At 36.8% G+C, this 16,810-nt stretch overlaps 1 protein-coding gene across 1 annotated transcript in view; it reads right to left on the bottom strand.

The window, feature by feature from the left end:
• Window positions 1-12,573: 12,573 nt before the first annotated feature.
• The window catches only part of LOC140501468 (tetraspanin-36-like), a 51,588-nt gene continuing 47,351 nt past the window's right edge, over window positions 12,574-16,810 (bottom strand). Inside the window, 2 exon segments of the mRNA XM_072605125.1 lie at window positions 12,574-12,779; window positions 13,292-13,375. Of these exon segments, the coding sequence (XP_072461226.1) occupies window positions 12,693-12,779; window positions 13,292-13,375 (171 nt within the window). The 3' untranslated portion in view covers window positions 12,574-12,692.

The following is a 16,810-nucleotide window of genomic DNA, read 5'->3' as shown; positions in this document are numbered from 1 at the left end:
TTCCCAGTTGATGGGCATCTCCTCAATTTAGAATTCCACAAAAAGAGCTGCCGTAAATATTTTTGTACAAATAGTTCCATTTCCCTTTTATTTGATCTTTTCTTGGGATGCAGACAGAATAGTGGTATTTCTGAGTCAAAGGGTATGCACAGTTTTTAACCCTTTGAGCTTAGTTCCAAGTTGTTCTGAAGAATGGTCAGATCAGTTCACAACTCCACCAACGGTGCATTAGTGTCTATTATTTCACATCCTCTCAAGCAATTTCTCATTTTCATTTCCTTTCGTGTTACCCTGGCTGATAAATGTGAGGTAGTACCTCAGAGTTGTTTCAATTTGCATTTCTCTAATCAATAGTGATTTAGAACATTTTTTCATATGACTTGATAGCTTTGATTTCTTCTGAAACCTACCAGTTCATATCATTTATTTATCAGTTGGGGAATGGCTCTTATTTTTATAAATTTGGCTCAGTTCCCCATATATTTGAGAAATGAGACTCCTATCAGGCATGGTCACATCTACACTTAAATGTATTCTGGCCTTTTGGTCTGAACTGTAGCTTTGCAGAAAGCAATGAGTTCCCCAGCTTTCAGCCCTCTCTCACAGGTTTTCTTCCTCCAACTCCAAAAAATCGTCCTCTGTAACCCTGACAGAACAGGCCTTCTCCTTACTTCCAAGCACTTCCTGGCCAGTGGCACTGCCAAGACTGTAGTGGGACCCAAAGAGAGAATCAAGCTACTATTGCAGGAGCAGCATGAGAGTAAACAAATTGCTGCAGATAGGCAGTACAATGGCATAACGTATTGTATAGTCCAAATTCTAAAGAAAAGGGAGAGTTTTCCTTTTGTCAGGGTAACTTAGCAAAACTCAGCTATTTCCCCACCCAAGGAACTTTGCCTTTAAGAATAAGTATAAGCAGGTGTTTTGGGGAAGAGTAAACAATTTTGGAAGTGTTTTGCTGGCAGTCTTGCCTCTGGTGGTGCAGTGGAGCCACTTCTATCTACTTTGTCTACCCCTTGGATTTTGTGAGAACACTCTTGGCAGCTGATGTTAGAAAATCTGGCACTGAGAAAAAATTCAAAGACCTGGGAGACTGCCTTGTGAAAATCACTAAATCTCATAGAATTTGTGGCCTATATCAAGGTTTTAATGTCTCAGTGCAGGGTATCATTATCTATAGAGTAGTCTACTTTGGAATCTATGAAAAAGCAAAAGGTATGCTCCCAGAACCGAAGAGCACTCACACTGTGATAAGTTGGATGATTGCACAAACAGTGCTGTAGCAGGTGGGGTTTCATATCCCTTTGATACAGTAAGGTGGTGAATGATGGTTCAGTCTGGACAAAAGGGAGCTGACATCACATGCTCTGGGATGTGTGTTCGTCCTTTGTTGTGAAGAAGATTATGCCATCAGAGAAATGATGACATGATTTGCACTTGACTTTGTTTTGAGTGAGGGAGGACTGTGCAGGTCACCAGCCTCATTTCTCCTCCAGAGCCATCTGAATCCAGCGACCAGATATTCATCAGGAATGACTGGAGATGACCCAGAATGAGGTAATTGGGGTTAAGTGACTTGCCCAAGGTCACACAGCTAGTGAATGTCAAGTGTCTGAGGTGAGATTTGAACTCAGGTCCTTCTGACTCCTGCACTGGTGCTCTATCCACTGCACCACCTAGCTGTCCCTGCACTGGGACTGCTGGAGGAAGATTGTTAAAGGTGAGGATGGCAAAGCTTTCTTCAAGGGTGTCCGGTCCAATGTTCTTAGAGAGATCGGCAGAACTTTCATGTTTATCCTGTATGATGAACTGAAGAAAGTATTCTAGGTACATCCTAACTAAAAATGGAAACAGTGAATATAGACCATGTAGAATACTAATTCATACTTAGCATTTTGGATCACTGACCTTCAAGAAATTCTTATTATCTTTTTATCCAGGTCAGATTTTTTTTTATCCAGGCCAGTGTTTATAGAGGAGGCAGGAAAAGCTCTTAGAAAAAAGGACTCATTTATTGTGATTCATTATCCACACAGTGGAACTAATGATGATTCAGTATATTGATTCTATTGGTTTTGGGGGAAGTAACAGTTACTGTGGGTCCAAGGAGGCAGATCAACTTGGACCATCTAGTTTAAATGCTCTTTTGTAGGACCATAACTTTGTGTTTAGGTTTATTTGTTTTAAATCATGTCTTCCATTTGTACTTAAGCACTATATATGCTGTTTTGCACAGCTGACTCTTTGGCAGTTATGATTATCTGTGTTGGGCATTCTGCTATAAAAACAATAAATATACAGAAGACTCAAAAATAAAATAAATAAAGAAACATTCTGGTGGTGGTAGTATGAAACCTGAATTAGAGAATGAAATTACAAACTGACTAACCTTGAACAAAGATTTTGGTTGGGCTCATTCCTCCAGTGATCAACCCTTTTCCAAAGATCAGTACTGAACCTCTTTACCTTTATGGCAGCGCTCCGAGATAGCATCTCCTCACACAGTTTCAAAAGGCCACCTTGTATCAGGGCAGTCATACCCTATCACAGCTCCTTCTGAAATGCAAAATTCCCAAATCTTTCATTATTTTCTGTCTCTGATTTGAAGAGTGTGGGTGAAGATTAGAGGTTGTAGAAGCTATGGGATATGCTAGGGTCTACCTCTGTCTAGTTCTTTCCTAAAGGAACTCATAAGGGGCTTTGTAGCAATGGCAAAAACTGAAAGTCTTGTAACAAGGGTCTTGAAATTAAATGATCACCTGAGAAAGGCATAGAATTCCCAAAAGATTACAAAATCATTGAAGAGACTACCAAATTTGAACATGAGTTTGGATCTCTTGATGGAAAAAATGTGGAACTCAGTCAAATGTACAAGAATACAACTCATTCCCCTATTGATAAATGGTCAAAGGATATGAACATGCAGTTTTCAGAAGAAGAAATTAAAGCTATCTATAGTCATATGAAAAAATGCTCACTATTGATTAGAGAGATGTAAATCAAAACAACTCTGAGATACCACATCACACTTATCAGGTTGTCTAAAATAACAAAACAGGAAGATGATAAATGTTGGAGAAGATGTGGGAGAGTTGGAACACTAATTCATTGTTGGTGGAGCTGTGAGCTGATCCAACCATTCTAGAGAGAAGTTTAGAACTATGCCCAAAGGGCTACAAAAATGTGCATACCCTTTGACCCAGCAATACCACTTCTAGAACTGTATCCCCAAGAGATCATAAAAATGGGAAAGGGTCCCACATGTACAAAAATATTTATAGCAGCTCTCTTTGTGGTGGCCAAAAACTGGAAATCAAGGGGATGCCCATCAGTTGGGTAATGGCTGAATAAATTGTGGTATATGAATGTAATGGAGTATTATTGTGCTATGAGAAATGATGAATGGGAAGACTTCAGAGAGGCCTGGAAAGACCTATATAAACTGATGCTGAGTGAAAGGAGCAGAACAGGAGAACTTTGTACACAACAACAACCACAATGTACAAGGAATTTTTCTGGTAAACAGTACTTCATTGCAAGGTAAGGACCTAAAAAATTCCCAATGGTCTTTTGAGGCAAAATGCCTTTCACATCCAGAGAAAGAACTATGGAATTTGATCGCAGAATGAAGCAGACCATTTTCTTTTGTATTATGTTTTGTTTTGTTTTATGATTTCTCCCATTCATCGTAGTTCTTCTATGCAACATGACTAAGGTAAAAATGTATTTAATAAGAATGTATGTGTAGAACCTATATAAAATTGTATGCTGTGGGGAAGGAGGAGGAAAGAAGGGGGAAAGGAGGGGGAGGGAGGGGAAAAAATCTAAGATACATGGAAGTGATTGTAGAATACTGAAAACAAATAAAATAATTTTTTTAAAAATGTGAACAGTTTTAGGAAACATAATGTTATTGCTTGGGATATTACTTTGTCAAATATTGGGGGGAAAATTTCATCAGAAAAAAAAGTAAATCCAAAAAGTAAAAAAATGTGGTGAGAAAGGCAAGAAGAAGCTTCCTGTCTCTAACCCCAACAAGTCAAGGTGTCTAAGACAGCAAGAAAACATGAAAGATCTTCAGAATCTGAAGAAAAACCTTCTGTTGTAGAAATTACGTAGAAGGAGGGAAAGGTTAACACTAATAACTGGCTTAAAGTTAAAGAATACAAAAGTGATCATTCAGAGGAAAGGAGAGTCAAAGAGGTGGTCAAGAGTCTAAGGACAGAATGAAAAGCTAGCTAGCTAGAGAGCCATGAAAAAAGAGCCCCTGATCTGCTTTAATTTCCTGTAGTCACTAACAAGGAACACAAAGTCAAATTTCTGGTCAATAAGTATATGAGTCTACAAAACAAGTCCTCTAGAGTCTTAGCATGGAAAAACCTCAAGATGTCCAAACCTAAGAGATATGAGATTCCACGCTGTCTTTTGGATAATATAATATTGATATTATAATTATAATCTTAATACAATTATGAACAAGTTTATAATAAGAAGAAATGGAAGACCTGGCCTATAAAAAGCCTACAGTTGCTGGGCTACACAAAATACACCTGATCCCCTAAAAATAAACCCTCTCCAGTCTCCAGAACTTTAGGTACACCCCCACATAAACCAAATGATCAACCTGAAGTATTAGTTGAAAAGATAAAGATCCCTTCACTAGAAGAGTTCACTGAAGTTCCATAGCCAAAATTTTTGCCTGAGATCTACTTAACATCTTCTCTTCCTTCCCTTATGTTATGAAATCTAAGGCACCAATAGCTGAGGTCTGGCACCACTGCCTAGGACATGATGCTGGTCAATTCACTGGCCTAATCTGAATCTGAAAATTCACATTTACTAGGGATCTAAAATGGCTCATCTTCCAAAGGTGCTTTCCTTACACAAACAGTGTGTTCATGTACTTCAAAATAATATTTACTTACTCCATCAAGTTGAATGTGTTTCGTTTGACATCCTTGAACCTCTGTTGGAATGCTTGTAATGGTAAAGGAATTTGAAGATCTTCCTGCTCCTTAATAGGCCCATGTGACCTGCTTTGAACTTTGGCGTAGCCCACAGCTTGAGTCACAGTGGCATGGTGGAAGGAGCTTGCCAAATGGGTGGAGCAGGGAGAGTGAGGCAGAGCTGGGAGAAAGAGAGGCCAGCTAGTGTGAGAGAGGGTGGAATTTTGCCTAGGGGAGCTTGTTGTGGGGAGGCCTAATATAGAAAAGGCCTGGGGATAGTGGTGCACTCTTTATTGGTAATGAAAACTTCGTTGTTACCATGGTGGAATTGGCTTTCTGGCATCTGAATAAATATTTTGGTTTCGTCTTTGAGGAAGAGAATTTATATTTTGTGAATTTACCGTGGAAATACACATGCATATCCACAGAAGCTGTTGTGGGTATCCCATTGGTGTTACAATGCTATACCTTTAAATAGTTGTCTCAAGTAGAGAATTATAATCCAACCTTTATTGAACTGGTAGATCATTTGCAGAAAATGTGTGGCCAGAGAGAATTTTAAAATGAACAGCTTCAGGACAATGAAATCCCTTTTTTTTTATTTTTTTATTTTTTAGGACAATTAAGGACTTGCCCAGGGTTACACAGCTAGTAAGTGTCTGAGACCAAATTTAAACTCAGGTCCTCTTGACTCCAAGGCCAGTGCTCTATCCACTGTACCAGCCAACTACCCCAATGATGAAATCAAGGTATTAAATGCATTAAGATTTTATAATAAGAAAGAACAAAAATTAAATAATGCAAGAGCATTATTTTGATCCAGTCTGAAAAACCTAGAGTGCTTCCAATGACCTATTTACACACATGGCAATGCCTTCTAAAAAACTCAGACACAGAATGTTTCTTTTTGAAAGGAGACAGTTCTTTATGTAAGCAGAGATCTACTAATATAGGACAGACTAGGGATGTCTCAGTGAGACTGTTACTCTTTACATAGGTCCTGATGAATGCAAATGATGAATCCTGTGAAATGATTGCATTATTTGAATTTCCATTGGGTTGGAACCAATTAACATATTTTACATGATTATTACTTTAAATAGTGCAAGTTTAAAACATGCAACCACTACTGGTAAATTCTGGATACAGAAATGTTCCTGGGGGCAGTTGTCCTCAGAGCACCAGTCTCTAATACCAGGTTCAGATATGACAGTTATAAATCTCAATGTCTTTTCTTCCTCAGAAACCATAGATGGGGATCTCCTGTTCAAGTGAGCATTCTTCACTTTTTCAAGAATGAATGAATGCAAAAAGAACATTTATTAAGCACTCTGTGCAAGCACAGTGCTAAGCTGAGAATATACTCCCTGCCTTCATAGGGCTTTTATCAAATAGAGACAGCTCATATAGGGGAATGGTAGCCCGGAAAGGGAGATTTTGTCTGGTAACTCACAGGGATGATGAACAGAACAATGGAGGAATTATTGACAAGAGCTGAGAGAGCCCCTCAATTTCTCCCTAACATTTTGTCTGGGGGTGGGGCTTCTTTAAAAGAAGAAAATAATATATCTCTATGCATAGAGATATATACTTTTCTTCATATATGTGCATACATACATATATATATATAGTACTATTATTATAATGTTGAGGAGTTTGCTTCAGGGTCATCATTCTGAATTTAAAGGAGCATGGTAAAGAACTCTAGATGTAGGAGGTGTAGGAGATTGGGTAAAATGTGTTTAGGATATCCCTTGAAAGTTGCCCTTTTAATCAACTTCTGGTAACTTGCTTTCTTGTAATTCAGTACTCTCTTCTAAAAGCCTAGTGTAGAGATAATTCCAATGAAAGATTAGGATAAGTGGTCCTAATTGTGTTTCTTAAAATTACTATTACTCTGGTCAATCTGGTCTACAGTTTACATTTTATCATTGTGGATACTAACTACAACTTTAATAATTAATCTTTTATTGTGGTAGAAGTTTTCTATTCTTGTGATAGGTATCAAGAATATTACCATATAATTGATCCTTACTTCCTTGACACACAGATCCCCACATCTTTAGGACTGTACGTAATAGATTTAGAGTAGGAAAGGACCTTAGAAGTCTTCTAGTTCAATGCTCTTTATTACAGAGAAGAAACTGAGGCCTAAAGAGTGGAATGAACTTTTCCAAAGTCATGAAGCTAGTTAGTGGCAGAGCTGGCACTTGAATCAGAATCTCTGTTGATGTCTCTCTTTATCTTGTTTCATAGTCATTTGGGTGCATGTTCTTCTCTGTACTTACCCCCTGCTCCCCAGCTTTGTTGGATTATAAATATCAAAACAGTTTCAGTGTTGTATCACAGAACCTTGCCAATTCTAGCTAATCAACATTTGTTGAATTTTTGTCACTTCCAGTCCTAAATCCTACGCAGTCCTTAAATCAGAGATTTAAGAATAAGGCTCCCAAGTACACTTTGGATGATTTTCTCAATCTTTTGTCTTGCTGAATTCCACAGTAACATGGCCAGGATATGAAACCCTCAAAAACAGAAAAATAGACAGACACCCTGGGGTAAGATCTAGGGAAGTTATCTGTATCAGAGCAGTCCACTTTGATTTGCAACAGTGAAATAGGGGAAATCATTGCCATTTGGCATTCAGTCAAATAAGATCTGATTCCCGTCTCCCGTCACAGGCAGATTCAAGCAATTGGTCATTAGACTTGTCCCTGCCCCACTTCTATACACAGTTTAATAGCCCTGGGTATAGAAGATTTCAAGTATAAAAGATTTTATAAAAGGGGGAAGGTGTTAAAAGGAAGACTTGTCAAAGTAGATGTCTACCACAAATAAGACCAGGCACCAAAACATCAAATTTGGGGAAAGGGAGACCACCATAGTCCTGGTACATGTATACTTTCTAAGCATTCCACATTTTAATTTATTTCCCTCAAAGTAAAAAAAAAAAGTATTAGTTATCTGAAGGATGTTATTTAAAAGAACATATAATGCCTTGTACATAATAGTGAATGAACTTTAAGAAGAGAGATATATCTAGATTGTAGGAAAGAAAGTAATGGTAATTCAAGTATAGAAATAGCATGTGAATCACTTAAGTTTAAGAGGGTGGAAAAGTAGATAAGTGGTTGGTTTAATAATATGCTCATTCATATTTGGTTTTTTTAGGGAGTAGGTGGCTGATGGGGTTACGTAGGGGAGACTATCAAAATCATAATCATACTATTGGAAATCATTGGAATCATATCTGTCAAAAGAAAGTAGAAGAGTGTAGAGATTTTAAAAAGCTACTTCAGAGGTCTGGAGATTTTTTAAGAAATAAAAAAGATACTGAAGACATTAAAAAAGATAAAATCAGATGCTTATGATGAAGAACAGAAACAGGATGGGAACTTTATTCAATATACGTAAAATATGCTTCAAATATGCCTCAATTCCACATTATGACCTGTTCAGGGTTGAAAAAAGGAAATAGCTAGTGAGGAAAGATAAACAGGTCTAGAGACAGAAAAGTAGAGACAGAAGGGAAGAGGAAAAGGAAAATGGACTCATAGTGAAGGAATTGGTTGTGGAAATACTGATAAACCATCTTGACGCATAAAGTAACTGGATGAGTCTGTACTGTCACTGTCCTTTAAAGTGCTAATTAGATGACCAATCACCATTGATAGCTTTTCAGCTGCTATTTATACTTAAACCTTCGGACATTTTGCCCTAATTAGCAAAGCCACAACTGCATAGCAAGGGGGAAATTATTTTCCTGTGCTCTAGCAGCAGTGAAAAGAACAATATTGCCTCTGGCCTGATAATATCAAGCCAGGAGAGCTGAGGAGCATTGTTTGATAAAGGCATGAGGGAGAGGTCATGGGAATAATCCAGAGTTGGGAATTGGTAGGCGACATATTACCCTGATGATGCCCTAGAGGGACAGCATGTGACCCAACAAGTCCCTGATTAATTCTCATGATCCACCACCAGGGTAGTATGGAAACAAAACTCTAGGATAATACAAATGTGGCTACTGTGGGCTCATAACCTGTAATTACATTTCTACCACCAATGATTGCAAGACAGTGCTCTGCTCTGTTCTACTCTCACTATAAAATTATCTTTTTAGAGTCTCTCTAGAAATTCTCCTAAGGTGACAATATGTCCTTTTGTTTTTTATTACTCCAGTCACTTTAATATATCTAGAATATAGATATTCTTTATCAGGCCTGCACAATATTGATTTTGGGCGGCCATAGAAAAATATAGGGATGCCACTGCATACTCTCGTTTGTCCTTTGATCACCAGCCATCATAAATCTGTAATCTAACCTATCTAGTTAGATTATCTGGGGCCCAAAGAAGTTTAGCTTATTTTAATTTTGGCCCCTACCTACTGCCAAGTTGTGCAGGTCTGTTCTATATTCTACATTCACTACCACGGAGATAATTCAGGCCTTGATTGACTCTATCTCTCTCAGCCTACTTTCCCCTCTGATTGGAAGGCTGAAGGGTGGAGTACCAAACTCCTCCCAATGCCTTCCTTTATAGAGGACAGAAACAACGTTCAGATTGCTTCACTTTGCATTTGCTGTTCTACCTAGTTTCACTCCACAAAACAAGCTACTCCAGCCTCAAGCCCCTCATTGTTCTCCTTACCTTCCTCTCTTCTTTTGTCTGTTGTCTTCCCCTTCAGAATGTAAGCTCCTTGAGAGCAACGTCTCTCTCTTTTTTAAAAATTAATTGTATTCCCAGTGCTTAGCATACTGTCTGGCATGTAGGTGCTTACTGTTTTATTGAATTAGATTGGATTAGAAAATACTGTTTGCAGAATATTGGTTAAAGAATTCATTTTAAATTCAAAACTGGACTTCAATCAATTGACTTTCATGTAATCAGAACTTGTTTTTTTGAGGAGCGGAAAGTACCAAAAGCTCTCAATTCTCAAGGCTCCCTCATTCCTCTAGTTCAAATATGAAGCCCTTTATGTGGCATTTAAAGTTCTTCACCTTTTTCCTTCCTATTTTTCCAGTCTTCTTACATTCTGTTCCCCTCCAGCCATACTGACCTACCTGCTGGCTATTTCTGATACACAACATTTCCACCTCACGCTTTGGTACTTCCTGTGGCTATTCCCCCTTACCAGGAATGCTCCTTTCTCCCAACCTCTTACTCTTAGAAATCCCTCAATTTCGTTCAGACTCAGCACAAGTGACTCCCCCCCTTTCTTTTTTCCCCAGCTGCTACTATCGTCCCCTCAGTTTTTCACTTTTTACCTATATTCTGTGTTTATCTTGTATGAACCGATTTCTAGGTGTTTGCTCCCCAACCAGAATATAAACTCATTAGGGTCAGGGACTGCTTTTGCTTTTATAAAAAATCCCCAGCTGCAGTTGTAGCACCCAAATTAAGGTGACTGATGTATAGTAAATAAGCACTTAATACATATCAATTGATATTACATATCCAATTATGATTTTATATTCAAAACAATAATGAGAAATTGTAAACCTAAATAAATGCAAAATTTATATTCAGTTGATAGGTTTAGAGTTGAAAAGGGTTTTGGAGACTATCTAGTCCAACCCCTCAATTTTATAAATAAGAAAACTGACTTAGCCAGGGTCAGACAGGTAGTAACAGAAAAGGATATGATCCCAGGTCCTCTCATTCCAACACTCTTTCCACTGGACCATGCTGCAGCTATTAGAACCCAAATTAACGTTCATTATTATGGTTGTATTCATTTGTCCTGTTGTCTCTAGTGACAAATAAGTTTGGCACCAATAGATTCTAACTCTCTCTTTTTTTAATGTAACCATGGGAACAGGGAAACAATAATTGCAAACATATTTAGGTGTGTTCTATATTTTATTAGTTTGTTAAAATTATTCTGAGGTGATTTGGAAGAATTAGTAAAGACAGTGCTCAGTACATGAAAGTTTAAATTAAAAGACATTTAATTACCTACTGATATACCAGAATAAGAATAATTGCATACTTAGGAGAATCATGAGAAATTATGTAAAAAGCAACTTGTTGTTTTAATGCAGTATTGTTTGAGGAGCATCTACATTTATCTAAGACTTTTAAAAAAAATTTTTTTCTGTTGTTACCTAGAGATTCAGCTTACTTCAAAACCAGTGCTGAATAATTTAAAGTCTTTTTCTGAAAGCCACAAAGAGACCTTTTATTAAATGCCTAAAGTCCAAATAGTACTCATATCTTCTAGAATTTTGAAAAAAAAAAGTAAAAGCTACTAATCTTGAGAGAAATTCTTCTCACACTAGGGAAATCTTTATTTCCTTAGGAGAAAAACATATTAAAACCTGTCTGTTTTTCAGGCAGCCATAAATCCTAAAGAAACATTTTAATTGTAATCTGACAGCACTGTAATTGGTTCATCTATGTATGTGAGCCTAAATAGGAATTAATATTTCAAAATCTAAAGTGAGAAGGAAGATGACAGAGGACAATTATAAGCATGAAAATGTCTAAAATTTAGCCAAGCAGAATGGTACTGCTGGGGAGACTGAGGCTGGTGAACCCCTAAGGCCCAATCAGGTATCCACTCTAAGTCTGGAACCAATGTAGAGAGCCCCTTAGGGTGGAGGGCCACCTAATTGCCTAAAGGAGGTGTGAACTAGTCCAGGATGAAGAAAGGAAGTGTGATAAATCTTCCATGCTGATCTGTCAGACAATGGCAGAGGGAGAGGTAAAGGTGAAAGGAACAAGGAAAGAAAAGCAAAGGAAAAAGGGGAAAGAAAATCTATAATTTGTTAACAAAAGATGACTAACATCTACTACTGAAAAGAGCTTGATAAGTGACTCGAACTATCTAGTCACTCATTTATCATCCTCATCGCAAGAAAAATCTCAGAATGTTTTTAACTCAGTTCACATTTCCTTGGCTGCTTGAAAAGTAGGTTGCAGGAATGTTACATTTAAAGTAAAAGAACTCGTCTAGAAGACAACTTTTATATAATGTGAAAAAAAACTTCCAACTATTCTCCTTCCTTTAAAAACTTATTGAAAACTTGTTGAGGATGTTGTCAAAGGGATTCTGTCAAATACATACAAATTGGATTTAGGTCTCTGAAATCTCTTTGAGCTCTTTGTGATCTGTCATTCTGTGACGTACTTTTTATCAGAGAAACCCGTGGAATTTAAATGTTTATTATGAGCTGTTTCATACTGAGGTGAATCAGTAAGCAATAACCTTGTCAAAAGAATACAGCTGAATCAAATAAACCACAGCAATGTTAGCGTTTTAACAATCAATTTTGTTATAACTTAATTTAGAGTTTTAAACAACCAAAACAACTCAATTAGCTGCATGATATGCCAGTTGAAATATTTCATGATTTAAAAAGCTAAGTAACAAGAGTACTATCATAAAGTTGTCATAACCAATATATAACGGCCCAAATCCCCAATACTCCATCCGTCACTCACTTATAGCACTCTTCCCATGGAACTAACTATCCCCCTTTAATGTGGCATTTTTACTGACCATATCAATTCTAGGTGACTTAGATGTAGATTCAATTTAATCAAGTCTTATTTTTCATATATTGCTGATTGTGTGTCAGAGTGGAATGGGAGAACAGTAAGGAATGACAAATTCCAGAGCTCATCATCTTCAGTCCATATGAATAAAATATTTATCCATAGGGTTTTAATATTCTTTGGGGTCAGTCTGTAAAAGCCACTTGTGTCTGAATAATTCAGTGAAGTTTATTTGTTCATCTCTTTTCAAGCAAACACTCCAGAGTTCAAGGGTTGGTAGCCATTCTCTTCTTTCTTGCATGCAATCACCAAGATGCTTAGCATTCCAAAAAACTGGAAAAGAAAAGGATTTTCTTAGAGACTCATTTGCCTCTTTAAAATGAACACACCAAAGAAAGATATCCTCTCTCCTCTAGGAAGTCTTGCCACCCACAATGCTCAGCTTCCTGTCTGAACTACAGGATGTTTTTGGAGTTCCTTACCTATTGATATATTCTCATTTTTACTAAATCCTACTATGCTATTCTATACAATATTTATTTTAAAATTTATACTTCATCCTGATTCTTAATCCAGGCATTCCTTCTTTATCATAAGAATTAGAATACAGTCTTAATGGAGTTTGGCAGGGAAGGTGAGCTTTGGAAGATGAGCACCTTGTGATACTGAGGTAGTGAGGGAAACCGAAAGTACGTAGCATGGGAACAATGGTTTCTGGACCACTATGGGATGAAGGCATGCTCTAAATGCTGAATCTTGGGCAATGTTTTAGTCCACAACACCTTGGTTACAACTCTGAATGAGGTACTTCTGGAGAGATTCACCTGGAAAATTCAGGTAAATACCTTTACAACAGCAAATCCTAGGATGACGATCATGATGTAATTGATAAGTTCCTTTATCCGTAATTCCATGACCTCAGCACAACCCTAGTGAGAAGAAAAAATTGAAATACCTAAAAGGACTTCAAGCACACCCAAGGCATTACCCCAAACCCCTATGTTGCCCTGTGGATGCTCTTCACTATGTGGCAAAATTGAAACCCCTACATTACAATAAAATACAGCATACTTCTGTTTATTTGGCATACACATAAGATATAACCTGAGCTCCAAAGCCCATTGGTATAGGCCTTCTTCATCAGATGTACAAAGATGTACTGATACAGATACAGGCACTGAAAGTGATACATCCAGTGAAGGAGATAGTGTTTGCATTATTATAAGGCAAGAGAAGTGAACCCAGAGCAACTCCTTTCCTACCCAACACTACAACAGAGACTCCTAGGGTACCGATTCAACCCATGAAGTAGAAATATGCTGACAGCCAGCTTGACAAGGCTGCCAGCGCTGGGGTGGACACACAAGTCTATGATGGTTCTCGTATTTAGCTCACACCAACTACTCATTCTGATTCAGAGACATCAATCATTGACAGAGAACTAGGTCTGTCTGACCAATCCCTATGCCAAGTGATGATGTTACGGGTAAATTTGAAGATATAGTTACGCGTGTATCTAGGCAACAAGACTAGAGATTGCTCATGTAAAATGTGCCTTGAGTGTAATTACATATGTTTTCTGCTATACATGCATGTCTCAGTATACCTGTTTCTTATTTTTTATTGTATTTATTTTATTGTGTTCTTTTGTATACTATAGCAATGTCTGTCTTTAATTGTTTTGTGTATATTTGCGCACACACAGAGCCACCGGAAGTGTTATTTTTGCAGCTAGCTAACTTTGCTTTGTTAGTTTTTGATTGATTATTGTATACTATAGCTATGCAAACAGATATGTAAAGGAAAAAATAGCTTTTCTACAAGGACTACATGAGCACCTAGAAGAAGTTAAGCAAGAAATAAAAAATGAGATAAGTTGTGGAGGAAATAGTTGAAAGGATAATACATAGCTTAAAAGAGAAAACAGTAAATCCTACATAAGAAATGGAACCCCTAAAAACTAGAATAGATCAAAGAGGAATCAATGATTCCACACAACAAGAAATATTAGAGGAATAAAATAAAGTTAAAAAAAGAAGACAAGGTAAGATATCTGAAATAAAAAGCAACTGAATTGGTAAACAATTCAAAGAGAGACAATTTAAGAGTCCCTGAAATAATGATAAATTGTTTTCCAAAAGTTTGGTAATCCATTTCAAGAAATAATGAAAACTGCCAAAATCTATTAGAATAGGGGTTGTTAGACCCTTTTGTGGATTGCGGACTGGCACATAGGTGAAGCCTATGGACCCCATCTCAGGATGTTTTTAAATGCATAAAATAAAATACATAACATTACAAAAGAAACTAGCTATTGAGTTATCGAAAGAGTAAAAAAAAACAAAACAAGTTCATGGACCATAGCATAAGACCCCCTGTATCAAAAGCAGAGGACAAAGTAAAGATAGAAAGAATCAACTGATCACTTCCAGAAGGAAACCTCAAAGGGAAATGTCCTAGGAATATCATAGACAAAACCCAGAGCTCTCATGTTAAAGAAAAAAACAGTTATCCCTTCCACATCTTGGGGGCTAGGGATACAATACTCTTGCAACTTGAAAAATCTGTATAAAATTCTTTGGCTCTCCCTTTGGTATGAGAGAGTCTGAATTTTTTTCTTTTTCTTTTATGGGGCATTTACAGTACCTTATTTGAAAATTTGGGTTCATATTATACAATACTATACATATATTTTATGCATTTGTGAGTTTCTAAACTTTTTCTGTGTAATCTGCTGGCCTTTGTGTGATGTCTGCAGCTTCTGCAAAACTCCCCCCAAATTGGCTTGTGATCTATTGAAACCTTGATGGGGAAAGTTGTGGATAAGGATAACTATGGAAGGGATAATTGTACTATATTACAAGTGGAAGCTATAACTATGCGAAAGAAATAGTTCAAGTACCAAGAACATAAAAACTGGGAACTTATATCAAAAATAAGAGAAGATATGAGATTTCATATTCCAAATGGCAAAACATATAGGCTTACAACCATGAATAACTTACTCTGAAAATCAAAGTCTGATCCTATAGGGGGAAAATGAATCATTAGTGGAATCAAGAACTTTAAAATATTTCTGATGGAAAGACCAGAGCTGAATAGAAACTTTAAAATACAAGCACTAGTCCAGAGAAACCTAGGAAGATAAACTTATTTGGGTAATTGGAAAATGTTGTATGAGGCTGTTCTAACTTTTTAACAAAAGGAGAAATAAGATTCACTTAGAACTTTAGACAGTAGAATTTTGTTGGTTTTTTTTTTTAATGACATGAAAGATTGGTTTTGTTATATGGATTTTTAGAAGGAAAAGAGAAGGGAGGATATAAAGCTATGTTACAAATAGAGTTAAGAAGGAAGAAAAAGGTGACAGAATTTGTTATTTCTCATAATTGAGATGTTTGTGTGGGAAAGTAAATAAATACAGAAGAAAGAGGTAAGGAAAGAGTGGACATCAGATGAACATCACTTTTCTGAAATATTCAAGGCTTAAAACACCCACACAGGTTGGTATATAAATACATCAGACTCAACAGGAGAAAATAGTCACAAGATAAACTAACCATCTGATCCTAAAAAGGGGGCACTGAAAAGAGAAAAAGAAAAGAGCTATAATTGAAAGAGATGCCTTGTTGTCTTATAGAAAACTATTTTTAATGGAATATAACTATACCATAAGAAATGACAAAAGAGATGATTTCACAGAATCCTCGGAATATAAACTGATGCAGAGTGAAGTGAGCAGAGCCCAGAGCACGATTTTATACATGCACAGCAACATTATAAAGAAAAACAAATTTGAAAGATTTCAGAACTCTGATCAAAGCAATGAAGAGCCTCATATTCAGAGACACACATTACCCACTTTGCTGATAAAAAGGTGATAGATTTAAGGTGCAGAAAAAGATACACATTTTTGGACATGGTCACTATGTGATTTAATTTTGCATGACTGTGTTTGTTAGAAGCTTCTCTTTTTCTTTCCCGGTTTTTATTGGGAGGGGGAGTTAAAGGGGAGAAAAGACTCAGCAATAGAGATGAAAAAAAGGAGGACCATTGTAACCATTTTTTTAAAATGCACAGATGAAAACAATAGGAAGTTCAGAAGTGAGCAAAGATAAGCAGGATAGTTTGGAAAGTACTATGCAGAATTTACTATATACTTGAGAAAAAAGGCAAGCATACAAAATACAGATTCGTGAATTCACATGAAATACTCGTGTTCTGCTCTACATACAAAAATGCTCCTTTTGGGGGTATTTAAGTTTGAAATAAAAATATTTAAAAATAATTAAACCTCTCCAAAACCTGTATCATCTCTTAGGAAGTCATTGAAGCAGGCTCAGAAGGAATCATATTCACTTTTT

This window comes from Notamacropus eugenii, chromosome 4 (assembly GCF_028372415.1).
Source record: "Notamacropus eugenii isolate mMacEug1 chromosome 4, mMacEug1.pri_v2, whole genome shotgun sequence".
In the NCBI taxonomy this organism is placed as follows: domain Eukaryota; kingdom Metazoa; phylum Chordata; class Mammalia; order Diprotodontia; family Macropodidae; genus Notamacropus; species Notamacropus eugenii.
This window is presented reverse-complemented; position numbering and strand designations above follow the sequence as displayed.